The sequence below is a fragment of the Nematolebias whitei genome, chromosome 22 (assembly GCF_014905685.2).
Source record: "Nematolebias whitei isolate Nwh7 chromosome 22, NemWhi1, whole genome shotgun sequence".
NCBI classification, from domain to species: domain Eukaryota; kingdom Metazoa; phylum Chordata; class Actinopteri; order Cyprinodontiformes; family Rivulidae; genus Nematolebias; species Nematolebias whitei.
In genome coordinates, this window is record NC_056519.1 from 18,891,567 (window position 1) to 18,904,370 (window position 12,804).

At 38.5% G+C, this 12,804-nt stretch overlaps 1 protein-coding gene across 1 annotated transcript in view; it reads left to right on the forward strand.

Annotated features, from left to right (window-relative positions):
• The window catches only part of LOC119428223 (endosome/lysosome-associated apoptosis and autophagy regulator family member 2), a 22,055-nt gene that overhangs the window by 898 nt on the left and 8,353 nt on the right, over positions 1–12,804 (forward strand). The window contains exons 2-9 of the mRNA XM_037695871.1: positions 8,365–8,485; positions 8,563–8,752; positions 8,827–8,974; positions 9,048–9,137; positions 9,206–9,311; positions 9,391–9,540; positions 11,529–11,617; positions 12,093–12,273. Of these exons, the coding sequence (XP_037551799.1) occupies positions 8,365–8,485; positions 8,563–8,752; positions 8,827–8,974; positions 9,048–9,137; positions 9,206–9,311; positions 9,391–9,540; positions 11,529–11,617; positions 12,093–12,273 (1,075 nt within the window). The remainder of the gene's footprint in view (positions 1–8,364; positions 8,486–8,562; positions 8,753–8,826; positions 8,975–9,047; positions 9,138–9,205; positions 9,312–9,390; positions 9,541–11,528; positions 11,618–12,092; positions 12,274–12,804) is intronic.

The window sequence follows — 12,804 nt, forward strand, 5'->3', positions numbered from 1 at the left end:
TGCATTGTTTTCACAGTTTCAAAAGCAAAAATATTTATTTAGGATGTGTTGTACCACCTTTTTGCTTATATATATATATATATATATATATATATATATAGTTCTGCTTGTGGAAGCAGGTGTGAAACTGTGGAATGAATTGAATGATGATTTCAAATTATATGTTTTTTCGGTGAGCTTTAAAAGAGCCTTAAAATGTAAAATTATAAAAGCTTATGGAGATATTATGTAGATGTATGTATGTAATGTGTGTGTATGTATTATATACATGCATATTTAAATATACAGTAAATGTATGTAATGTGAGTATATGTATGTATTATATACATGCACATTTAAATATACAGTAAATGTATGTAATGTGAGTATATGTATGTATTATCCATCCATTATCTTTACCCGTTTATTCCATTTTGGGTCACGGGGGTCGCCGGTGCCCATGTCCAGCAATCACTGTGCGAGGGGCGGGGTACACCCTGGACAGGTCGCAAGTCCATCACAGGGACACATAGAGACAAACGAGACAAACAACCATTCACTCTCTCACTCACACATAGGGACAATTTAGAGTTACCAATCAGCCTAACATGCATGTTTTTGGACTGTGGGAGGAAACCGGAGCACCCGGAGAAAACCCACGCATGCACGGAGAGAACATGCAAACTCCACCCAGAAAGGCCCCTGGACCGGGGTTTGAACCAAGGACCTGCTCGCTGAGAGGCAGCAGCTCTACCAGTTACGCCACCGTGCTGCCCATCAGCTTATTCCTTTTTTGGTAAATAATTGACTTATCATTTTATATTGTTTTTTCCTTTTTTTGTAACGTTTTTAATTTACCCAAAATAAAGTTGAGTTTGTCTGGTACGTTTACTGTTTCAGTCTAACCTGTTTGTTTATCTGCAAACTGTATTCAACAAACCCAAAAGTGAATATGTACCATAATATGAAAATGAATCGACTTCTCCATCCCTAAAAGCTCTTCCGAGGGCATCAGTTATTGTTGACATAACTTCATAGTAAAAAGAAAAGGTGTGTGGTAGTTGACAGCAGTTCATAAATTTTGCTTAAAAATTACAACTTTTTAAAATTTTGTCTCTTAACTTTGTTTCTGTATTTATTTATGTATTTTGACTGGTCTTTGTGAAATTGAAAAAGTGTCATTTTAATATTTCTCACTCAGTTTGACTTTTCCCTGAGTGATAGTAAAGTAAAAGTAGTTATTCTTGACATTTTATACAAATTACCATGAATGTTCTTATAACCAGCTTGTTAAATTGTTTAAAACCTGTTCCAACCAGTATCAATTTCAATTCAGTTTATTTGTATAGCACCAAATCACAACAAAGTTGTCACTTTACAGAAACATTCACATGCATAGAAAAGACATTAGTAAAGTTCTCTTTCTAAAGAAGCCAGCAGATGCGATGAATCTTCACTTCCTCGTAGTCTCCCATCCTGAGCAAGCACAGTGGCAACAGTGGAAAGGAAAAACTCCTTTTTAAAAGGAAGAAACCTCCAGCAGAACCAGGCTCAGGACAAGCGGCCATCTGCTTTGACCGGCTGGTTGAGAGGACAGGAAGGAGAGACAGATGAACACAGAATGGTAGATCCAGGTCTAGGTCCAGGTGTATCTGAAAGACAAAACCACATGTTAAGAATAGAAAAATAATTACAAATACAAAACAGGTTGAGCAGACTGAGTAAAGACAGTAATATAGTGAAGAAATGTGATCAGTTTGTCCTCCAGCAGTTTTTAAGTCTATAGCAGCATAACTAAGGGCTAGCTCAGGAAACCCAAGCCGACCCTAACTATAGGATTTATCAAAAAGTAGAATTTTAATCCCAGTCTTAAAACTGGACAATGTGTCAGCCTCACGGACAGAGATTGGAAGTTGGTTCCACAAGAGAGGAGCCTGATAACTGACAGCTCTGCCTCCCATTCTGCTTTTGGGAACTCTAGGAACCGCAAGTAAGCCTGCAGTCTGAGAGCAATGTGCTCTGTTAGGAAAATATGGAACAATAAGATCTGTAATATAAAATGGAGCTAGGTTGTTGAGAGCTTTGTAGGTTAGAAGTAAAATTTTGAATTCTATTCTGAATTTGACAGGAGAAAAGCTAAAACTGGAGAAATGTGATCTCTCCTATCAACTCTCATTAAAACTTTGGCATCAGCGTTTTGGATCAGCTGAAGATGTTTTAAAGAAGTATTTGGACACCCAGATAATAAACCATTGCAATAGTCCAGTCTAGACGTGACAAATGTACGAACCAGTTTTTCTGCATCATTTTTAGATGATATGTTTCTAATTTTAGTGATATTACGCAAGTGGAAGAAGACAGTTTTGGTAACATTTTAACATGGGGGATAAAAGACATGTCCTGATCAAAAATAACGCCAAGGTTTTTAATTTTAGAGCTGGAGGTCAAATTAATGTCATCTAGAGAAAGTGAAAGGCTGCAAAATTTATTTCTAAGATGCTCGTATCCAAAAACCACTTCCTCTGTCTTGTCTGTGTTCAAAATGAGAAAACTAAGGGTCATCCAGGTTTTTATGTCTTTAAGACATGCTTGTAGTCTAAGTAGCTGATTGGATTCATTGGGTTTCTTGAACAAATATAATTGTGTGTCATCAGCATAACAATGAAAATTTATCCCATGCTCTTTAAAAACTTTACCTAATGGAAACATATATAAAATAAAGAGTATTGGTTCAAGCATTGAACCTTGAGGAACTCCATGACTAACTTTGATGTATGAAGAAGATTAATTATTTATGTTTACAAACTGGAATCTATCAGATAGATATGATATAAACCAGTTTAGAGCTGTTCCTGTAATCCCAATATTGTATTCAAGCCTCTGTAGTAAAATATTGTGATCAACTGTATCAAATGCAGCACTGAGGTCTAACAGGACCAGTATAGACACTAGTCCATTGTCTGAGGCCATGAGAATATCATTAGTGACTTTTACTAGTGCTGTTTCTGTGCTATGATAAGCTCTAAACCCTGACTGAAACTCTTATAGTTGTAGATACATGGTTCAACAGAGATGGGACTTTTCATTAGTCTATCTACAATACTGAACAGAAACCTAAGGTTATTTTTATTCTCATCTATTAACGATGAATAATATAAAGTTCTAGCTTTACGGAGAGCTTTCTTATATGTTAGCAGACTACCTTTTCAAGTTGAATAAAATTCTTCCATGTTAATAGAGCCCCATTTTCTCTCCTGCTTTCTAGATGCCTGCTTTAAAGTCTGTAACTCAGAATTGAACCAAGGAGCCAGCTTCCTGATTGATTACCGTATTTTTCGCTATATAAGTCACACCTTTTTACATAAATTAGCATGTCCTGTGACTTATACAGTGAAGCTATTTATTTATGTTTTTTCCCCATATTTATAACGCAATTTTTTGGCTGAAATCTGATGATTTCATTCATTCTGACATGGAAAATATTGAACACTACCATTTTCAGCCACTACAGGGCAGTCGAGGAATATGGCAAGCCAAGTGTCGCATTAATAGTTAAAAGTGGCTATTAATGAGACACTTGACTTGCCATACCAAGCCACCATTGTCTCACTCTGGATCTCCAGGAGCAAACGTCAAATCAGCTGCATTTCACCACACCGCCCAAGCGAAATGCAGCTGATTTGACCAATAAAATGAATTTATTAAGGAAAAGTTCAACTGAGACACACCTTCGATATAATTTTGCGCAAACAAATAATTGTTTTTAAGTGTTAATCTTCTTAAATTCTTGTTAAAGTCCTCCCATGCACTCTACCGCGGCTGCCATTTGGCAGCCAATTGATTTTTTGGCACAACACCGGCCCACATTTCCGGGTGGTCAGCGGTGACACATAATAGATGCGACTTATACGGTGAAGCGACGTATTTGTTTTTTTTCCACTTTATTAGACATATTTGGACTGATGCGACTTATACAGCAGGGCAACGTGTACAACGGCAAGTACGGTGCTTTCTTTTTCCGCGGAGCAATTTTGTCAAGTGAAGTTTGCACTGAAGTTATAAAATTATCGTGAACTTTTATTATAAAATAAAGTCAATCATAGTAAATATAATTTACTTTCTGTGGATTTGGGTTTGTAATAAGTAACAGAATGCATAATGTAGCAAAAAATGTTTTTTTCATCATAATATCAATGTGTACAATATCATTAAAGGCTGCAATAAATCACTATACAATATAGTAGTTTAATACAAGTATTACAAGTAATATGTTTGACAATCACATGAACCCTCGCCGCACAAAATGCTCACAGCAGACTGAGGTCCTGATGACGGAAAAGAACGAGAGAAGTAAAGAAAATAGGAGTTTATTGCAACTAATGTCAGGTAATAATGCACAGTATAAACAATATTCAGTTATTTAATCGCCCCACCTGTCAGTGTTTAATACTTTTCTCTTTATATTTTAAAGCTAGCGCTAACACTAAAGATTAGTCCGTCTTTCTCGTCTGTCAAAAGCTCCCAACTGGCTCGTTAAAGCTCTGAATTTTATCCCATCTTCCCTCTCGCTTCTTGCCTTCAGTCGCCATGGCAACCAGTGTGAATCACCCTGAAGATGAGTGAAGCACATTAGACTGTGTCTTCTTTATCAGTTTTACCTTTTCCCCTCACAGCAAACATATTGGCTCAGAAAGATGCAGCAGATAATTGGGGTTGCCTCGACACGTGTTGATGAAGCTCCTCTCGCTCCAAACCTGCAATTAATTCATGTGTTGGGTGGGAGAAGAAGGGAGGTGAGCATCAATGTGTGGGATTCTTAACATTTTGAGGCTTGTGGTTATTTTTGCCCATTCTGCGTCTAAAAATCCTATTTATCTTTGATAATTTAGTAACTTTTTTAAATGATAGTTTTGGTTTAATAAGCTGTAAAATAGTCAGTGTTCTGCTGCAGACAGCTGCATGCTCTGACTCTCAGAGGAAAATATGGAAATGTGCCAGAGTTATGCTTTATGCTCACACAAAGATGCATTCAGGCACAAAACACAAACCTTTCCATGGGCTTTAATGTACAGCTGCAAATTATAAAAATGACCACTTCTGATTATTATGTGTCGGATCAGAATGCTTACAAAAATGTCTAATGCCTAAATTGACTTTTTCCAAGTTAATTTATTTCATTAAACTGCCAAGCTCAGAAATGGAAAAAAAATGAATAAAATATTAAAGTTAAATTTTTTATTTACAACTAATAATAATATATTATATTTTAATCAAATAAAAAATATATCTCAGTATTCATATTTATACAGATTTTTCTGTACTTTTTCCAAAAAAAAGAGATAAATATGTCTGGGGAAATAAAAGGTGAATAAAAAATAGGAGCTCCTTGCACGAAAATGGACGGATAATTAAATTGGTGATATTGAATGAAGCTCCATCACTCCTGCCACGAGAAATACTCTAATTGTAAACATTGCAAATAACTACTGAACTGCTGTCATATTGTAAAAGACAGGATACATCACAATGTTATACAGTAGCTGTTTTACTTGAAACAAGGAATGCATGGTACTAGAAAACCTTGCAATGTGCAATATTGTGTTTTTTAACTAGTGGGTGATTAGTTTGGTGCCATATTTTTTTGGATTATAAGGCGCATTAAGCAATATGAAAACATTTAGACTGATTTTTTCAGTGCCATGTACCGCATAAAATCGGTTCAAGGTCAGTAAGCACAACCAAGCGCACCGGATTATAAGGCTCACTGTTGATTTTTTTTTGAGAAAATTAAAAGATTTTAAGTGCACCTTATAGTCTGAAAAATACGGTATGTTTTCTCTGAAACCAATTCATCACCATTAACATTAAATCAAATATAAGAATGTGTACAGGTAAACGTCATTTATTAACAGTTTATCTTGCCTGGGTCGCTCATATTTAAATATTAATGTTGTTACAAATGTTTTATTTCCCAGCATTGGTGTTCTAACTGAGGGACAATGATTTAGTGTCTTTCTCATCTTAATTCTTGATTTAAGCATAGAGCAGATATAAGACACAGATTCATTATCAAACCAAATAAATCAACTTTCCAGCAGCACTTGAATGCATCGTGTCTGCATTTCTTAAATGCATCTGTTGAGAACTTTAAGCCTCAAAACTCTGAATTCACATATTTTACAGTTTGTGTGGACAGAAAGCTTTTTGACTGATAAAACCGTAAAATCTGTGGGGTAAAGAGCAAAAAATGTTTTTGTGAAATTAACGTTTGTGCGTGCATGATAATATAAATTTGCATTTACTCAGTTACACAGTAGCTGTTGTTCACAATTATATCACAAATTTGAGATGTTATGAGACTAATTTCTCTCCATGAATTAGCATTAGAAACAGAACATAAATTGTCTCTTTGCAGAGGTTAAAACCCAGATTTTTTTCTTCAGAGAACAACTTTGGGAACCATGACAACCATCCTTGAAAACAAATCACTACAAATGACCTGCTGCCGTGCTCCTAATGGACCATTAGTGCTGCAGCTGGTGACCGGGTCAGCCTCTGGAACCTTCCATGTTCTTGTTTGTGCAGTCAGCTATTGTTTACCCAGCGGTCGTGCAGCGTCATGATCTTATCGAGGCGTGTGTTTGCTGTAGTATTGTGTTTTTGTGTAGCTTCTTGTCTTTATGATTTAATAAATCAAACTGTAAAGGTCTGTGTAAAAGTCTTAATCCAGCATTTTTTTTAAATTTTGCTTCCAAGCAACCAGTTTTTCTTATAAAAATCTAGTTATTTTTTATGAAAATTTTTGTTTTTTTTCTTTAAGCACTTAACTCTGACCTTTTGAATTATTCAAACATAAAAAAGGGTTTTAAAGCCAAAAGATGAACCAGTGTTGTGTTAAGATAACTTAGCAAAAATTCATGTTTAAAAACTAGATATTTAGACACTTTGTAACCAACAGACTGATGACACAGACACAATTTGTTCTAATTTTTTTGTTAAATTTATAACAAACATTAATATAATGCAATTTGACAGACAGAAAATAACATTGTACCACCAAGATTCCCAAAGAGCAGTTAACTAAAAACTTTGTACAGAAGATGACGTGAGATGCAGATCTATAAAGAGATATCTGCTGGAGTTACAGAAGTTTTAGGTTTCTAATTTTTTGAGCGCACACTTTATATGCGATTACGGTCAGGGGCAAGGACTGAACTGAAAATGTGTAAAAAATAAATAAATAAATAAAAAGCAACTTCAGTCCAGAGAATACATTCAGAAAGCTTGAAGAAGTCTGACTTCTTGGAAACAGAGTCTGGAGACTGTTTTTGCATATTTGATGAGACACAGAATAGTATTTACCATAATTTCTGGACTTTTGAGCGCACCTGAATATAAGCCGCACCTGTATATAAGCCGCACCTGAATATAAGCCGCGCCCGCACCTGAATATGAGCCACACCTGAATATGAGCCACACCTGAATATAAGCACGCACCTGCATATGAGCCGCACCTGAATATAAGCCGCACATGAATATAAGCCGCACCTTAATATAAGCCGCACCTGTATATAAGCCGCACCTGAATATAAGCCGCACCTGTATAGAAGCCGCACCTGAATATGAGCCGCACATGAATATAAGCCGCACCTTAATATAAGCCGCACCTGATTATAAGCCGCACATGAATATAAGCCGCACCCACTACATTTAAAAAGAAAACATTTTTGTACATATATAGGCCTCACTTGTCTATAAGCCGCAGCCAGTTTTGGTAAACAGTTTCTCGCCGCTAGTCATCCAAGTCTCCCACTGAGCTCGGAGCACCATTTTAAATGGGGGGGGGGGGCTTCATATCAACAGGGAGGGGAGGAGATAATGGGAAAGGACCAATAAAAACAAGTTTCAGATGTTCAAGTTTCATTGGTTCACTGGGACTGTTCAGTAATTTCATTGGTCAGATTTTTTTTTTTTTAACCTTTATTTATGCAGGTAGTCTCATTGAGTCACGAGGACCCTCCCCCATGGAGAGATGTGTTTTGGGCAGCTATGTGAGCACACAGGTGTGACAAGGCTAAATGTTTTGGTGATGCTTGTTAGCTCATCAAAATAAAATCCACAAATTAGCCGCAGCGCTGTATAAGCCGCGGAGTTCAAAGCATGTGAAAAAAGTAGTGGCTTGTAGTCTAGACATTACGGTACCGGTAGTATCTTATCTTTGAAATATTCTGATAATACAGCATCCTCACACAGTAAAAGGGAAATGATTTCTTTAGAGTCACTCAGCTTTGTTAGAAGCCAGCAGTGGTCCAAATCTGTCTGAGCAAAATTTATATATTCAGAGTTAATTACTGTATTTTCTGTTTTTGTGTGTATATTCTGCAGAGAGACTACTACTACCAGTACACAGAGTGTGATGGCACAGGGTCACGATGGAGAGTTGCTATCCCGCTCAGTCCAGGCTCCTGCTCAGATCTGCCTCCACCAACCAGAGGAACAGACTGCTGTGAGTCCAACCAGAGAGTCTTTATGCTTCAATGTGCGCATTCACATTTACATAACATTATGTGTCTGGTTTTTCAGCTTTCTCCTGTTCAGCTGGGATGTTTTTGGAGATGTCCACACAGCTGTGCACACCGTGTGCAGCCGGTTCTTACTCTCTGGGCAGCGGGCTGAGGTTCGACCAATGGGACGCCATTCCTGCAGGCTTCACCAGTCTGGCCAGCTTCTTGGATCCGGGGCCGAATGGAGAGGACATCCAGGCCTGTAACAGGTGCCACAGATTTATTCAGGGAGTAGTCAATCAAATTGGACCGTACGATCACAGTTGTTTTATTGCTGCTCCAGCTCGTCGTGGACACCGCAGGGCGTGTACCTGGAGTCGAACCGCGACGAGTGCACGGTGTCTCTAATCTACGCTGTCCACCTGGAGAAACAGGGATCCGTCTCCTTCACCTACCAGTATCCCGACAACAACATTTTCTTTGAGTTCTATGTAAGGAGCATCCTGAAAACCAGATCACAAGTTCTGGCTTAAAAAGCATCTGATGACGTGTTTTTGTGCTCAGGTCCAGAACGAGCAGTGTCAGGAAATGGCCCAGACTGACGATCAGAAGTGGATTAAAGTCACTAATAATGGAGAATGGGGCACGCATACAGTGAGTTCATGTCTGTGCCAGTGTGGGGTTGTAAATCCTGTGGATCAGTGAGTGAATCTTTGCTTCAGGTGAGCCTGAAGTCGGGTACAAACATCCTGTACTGGAGAACAACTGGAATTCTCGTGGGAGGGAAGATGGTGAAACCTGTGCTACTGAAGAACATCCAAATAGAAGGTACGACCCAAACACACTCAAACTAAAATTATCCAGACAAACCTGAGTTAAAACACTTAAGAGGAGTGTTTGTGTACAGGTGTGGCCTACACTTCTGAGTGTTTTCCGTGTCGGCCCGGCTGGTTCAGCTCGATGCCTGGCTCTTCATCCTGCCAACCGTGTCCCAGCAACACGTACTCGTGGAAAGCGGCATCCTCCTGTACACCCTGCCTTGAACATCACTACTCACGTATGTACACCAAACACCAGTTTCCTCATGAGCAACACATTTTCTCTGAAAATGATTCAGTGCGGGACTGTAAGTCTGGAGCAAAAAATAAATAAAAGAGAGAAACTTTGCAAAACCTTCAAAAAGCAAAAACACTTTTTAGTAGATTATATATAGATCTGAATGCAAAACATAAAGGAATGAAGGATGATTCAAAACTTTTGCACAGTACTGTGCAGAAAAGTTCATTTTGACGTTTTTTTTGTACTGGGTGTTTAACATGAAAAGGAAAAAATACAATTTAACTGAACAAGTTTTACTGCTAACTCAAAATACAGGTTGTACAGCACTTTCAGGTTGACCTAATAATACCATATTTTCTGGCATACACGTCGCACTGCCATATAAGTCGCATCAGTCCAAATATGTCTAATAAAGTAAAAAAAAAAAAAAAAACATAAATATGTCGTTTCGCCTATAAGTCGCATCTATTATGCGTTACCACTGACAACCAGGAAACGTGGGCCAGTGTTGAGCCAAAAATTGATTGGCTGCCAAATGGCAGTCGCAGGAGCGTGCACGGAAGGACTTTAACAAGATTAACACTTAAAAACAATTATTTGTTAGCTTGAAACTATATCAAAGGTGTGTCTCAGTTTAATGTTTCCTTAATAAATGCACTTTAACGGTCGAATCAGCTTCATCTCAAAAGTATTCGCTGCCTCGTTGCTCGGGGAGCGCGCAGAGGGAGGAAGTCAGGAAGGAGGAACGCTGCGCATTTCTTCAAAATTTAACAAGATAACCACTTAAAAACAATTATTTGTTTGCTCGACATAGTAAAGGTGTGTCTCAGTTGAACTTTTACTTAATAAATGCACTTCAATGGTCAAATTAGCTGCATGTCAACGGGGCGGCGAAGCGAAATGAAGCTGATTTGACGGTTGCTCCAGGCATGATCCTGGAGCTGGACGAAGCTGGCAGTTTATGGCAAGCCAATTGTGTCATTAATAGCCACTTTTACTTATTACATGACACAGCAGCATGCCATATTACTTGAGTGCCACCTAGCGGCTGAAAATGGTAGTGTTCAATATTTTCAATGTCAGAATGAATGAAAAGGGTCGTATCTCTGCCAAAAATTGGTTTATAAATATTGGGGGGGGGGGGGGGGGAGGAACACAAGTTGCTTCGGTGTATAAGTAGCAGGTCATGCAAATTATGAAAAAAAACTGACTTATATGCCAGAAAATACGGTATATCCTCTTTAACCTTAGGTTTTGTTCTTGTAAGTTTTGTTTTTACCTATTTGTATAAATTTGATCAGTAAGTCTGAGGTCGGAATCATTCAACTTGGAGGCAGTGCACATATTAATTGCTGAAACAGGGCTTCAAACGGGCTGATGCTCATTTGAATGAGACTCGAGGCTTCTTTATGCAAATTTTAAATACCCACAGCAAATCCACTGCCTCTGGAAACATTGATAAAACTAATCTGTCCATTTGGTACTGCATGACTTCTTGACAGATGTAACGCTGCAGAAGCACAATTTGGTGAAGTATATTTATCATTTGAACATGAAAATGTCAAAGATTGTGTTGTAAATGACTCTCCGCTACTACCACACCAACCTTAAGTTAATATTTGTAAACTTGAGTGAGTTAGAGCAATTTATGTGTTTGCTAAGCTTTATTAGCTGTGGCAGCCATCTTGAATCAGTTTGACTCCAACAGTTAATCCCTAGCTGCTCAACGTTTCATTAAAATTCATCCAGTGTTTTGTAAACTATTATGCTAACAGATGGATAAAAGAACACACAGCCACATCAACTACATGACTACCCTCCTTTCATGGCGTAGGACAATAATAAAATGTTAAATAAAGCAGAGTGGAGGTTTTTTTCAGTATGTGAACAGTAAGCAGGTGTTGCAGCATCCAGTCAGGTCAGATTATGAGTCAGTGATGTGTTGCTGCGTTGCATCGTTGTGTTTGTGTTTGAACCTTCTCTCAGACGAGGGCTGGGCAGAGTGTAAGGTGAGACCGCCGTGCTCAGAGAGAGATTACTTCCAGATCCACACAGCCTGCGACAGCGAGGGCAAGGTCAGAAAGACTCGTGTTTTTAACGCACCGGCAAACTCCGCAAAGACGTTGACTTTTATTTAACAACTTATCAATTCATTTGCTTCTAGTTTAATTTATATGCACACAAAAAAAGCTAAGAATATGGTTTTTGATTATTTTTTTTTTTAATGTACAAATTAAACCGTTTTACTCCCCGAACTGTATATTTTTCTCTGTCTGCTTAAAAATATTAATCAAACATTATTATCACGGTGGTCATATTGAATCATATGAACGTTTCGCATGTGAATACAGATCTTTGTGAGCTTAGTCGAACAAACGAGAACCTTATTTAAAAAAAATGAACCACAGCAACAATTTGAAGTTAAAAACTTCAATAAGAATCTTCTGTAGTCGTGATTCTGAGTATGCTGTAACAAAAACAAAGTTTATTTCTAAATGCACCAATTAAAGAGCTTTAGTCCAACTTGTAGTTATGTCTTTTTTTTAACAGACACAGGTGCTTTATCGTTGGGTGGAGCCAAAGATCTGCGTTGAGAACATCACAGGGGCCATCAGGCTGCCTGCTACAGGGCAGAGAGAACCCTGCCCCCCCTGCAACCCTGGCTACTACAACAGCAACGACTCCACCTGTCTGCCCTGCCCACCTGGAACCCACTCAGACGGCACCTACGGTAAATCCACTCCCACCAGTCCTCAGCTAACCTAAGTCATTTTCATTACTGCGTCGTGTTGAGGCAGGTCCACATAGTCACAAGTGGGACTTACTGTACCTGCTTATTATACTGGTTTTTGTAACAAAATACAATTTACATGGATTCAAGTTCTCCGTCACCGCGAAGGATTTCCGTCATTTTGAATGTGGCCAGGACGTGACCGTCATCTGTAAAAAGGAGGAGGGGGAAAAACAAGTGTTTTGTTGGTCTTGTTAAAGCCATCCAGTCTAATACCAATAAAGAGAACCAGAACCACAGTTTGACCCAGTCAGAGCAGAGCAGGGTGGGTCCTGCTGCCTGGTTCACGGTGAGCCCGACTGTGAGCAGCAGAGAGAAACTGCAGGTGAAAGCTCACCTGCAGCAAGCCCAGGAGCACACCCACTGCCCTAACGGAACCATATACTGTATACTTTTACTAAGGTCATGTACACAGTATACTGTGTACTTGTACTAAGGTCATGTACACACTATACTGTGTACTTTTACTAA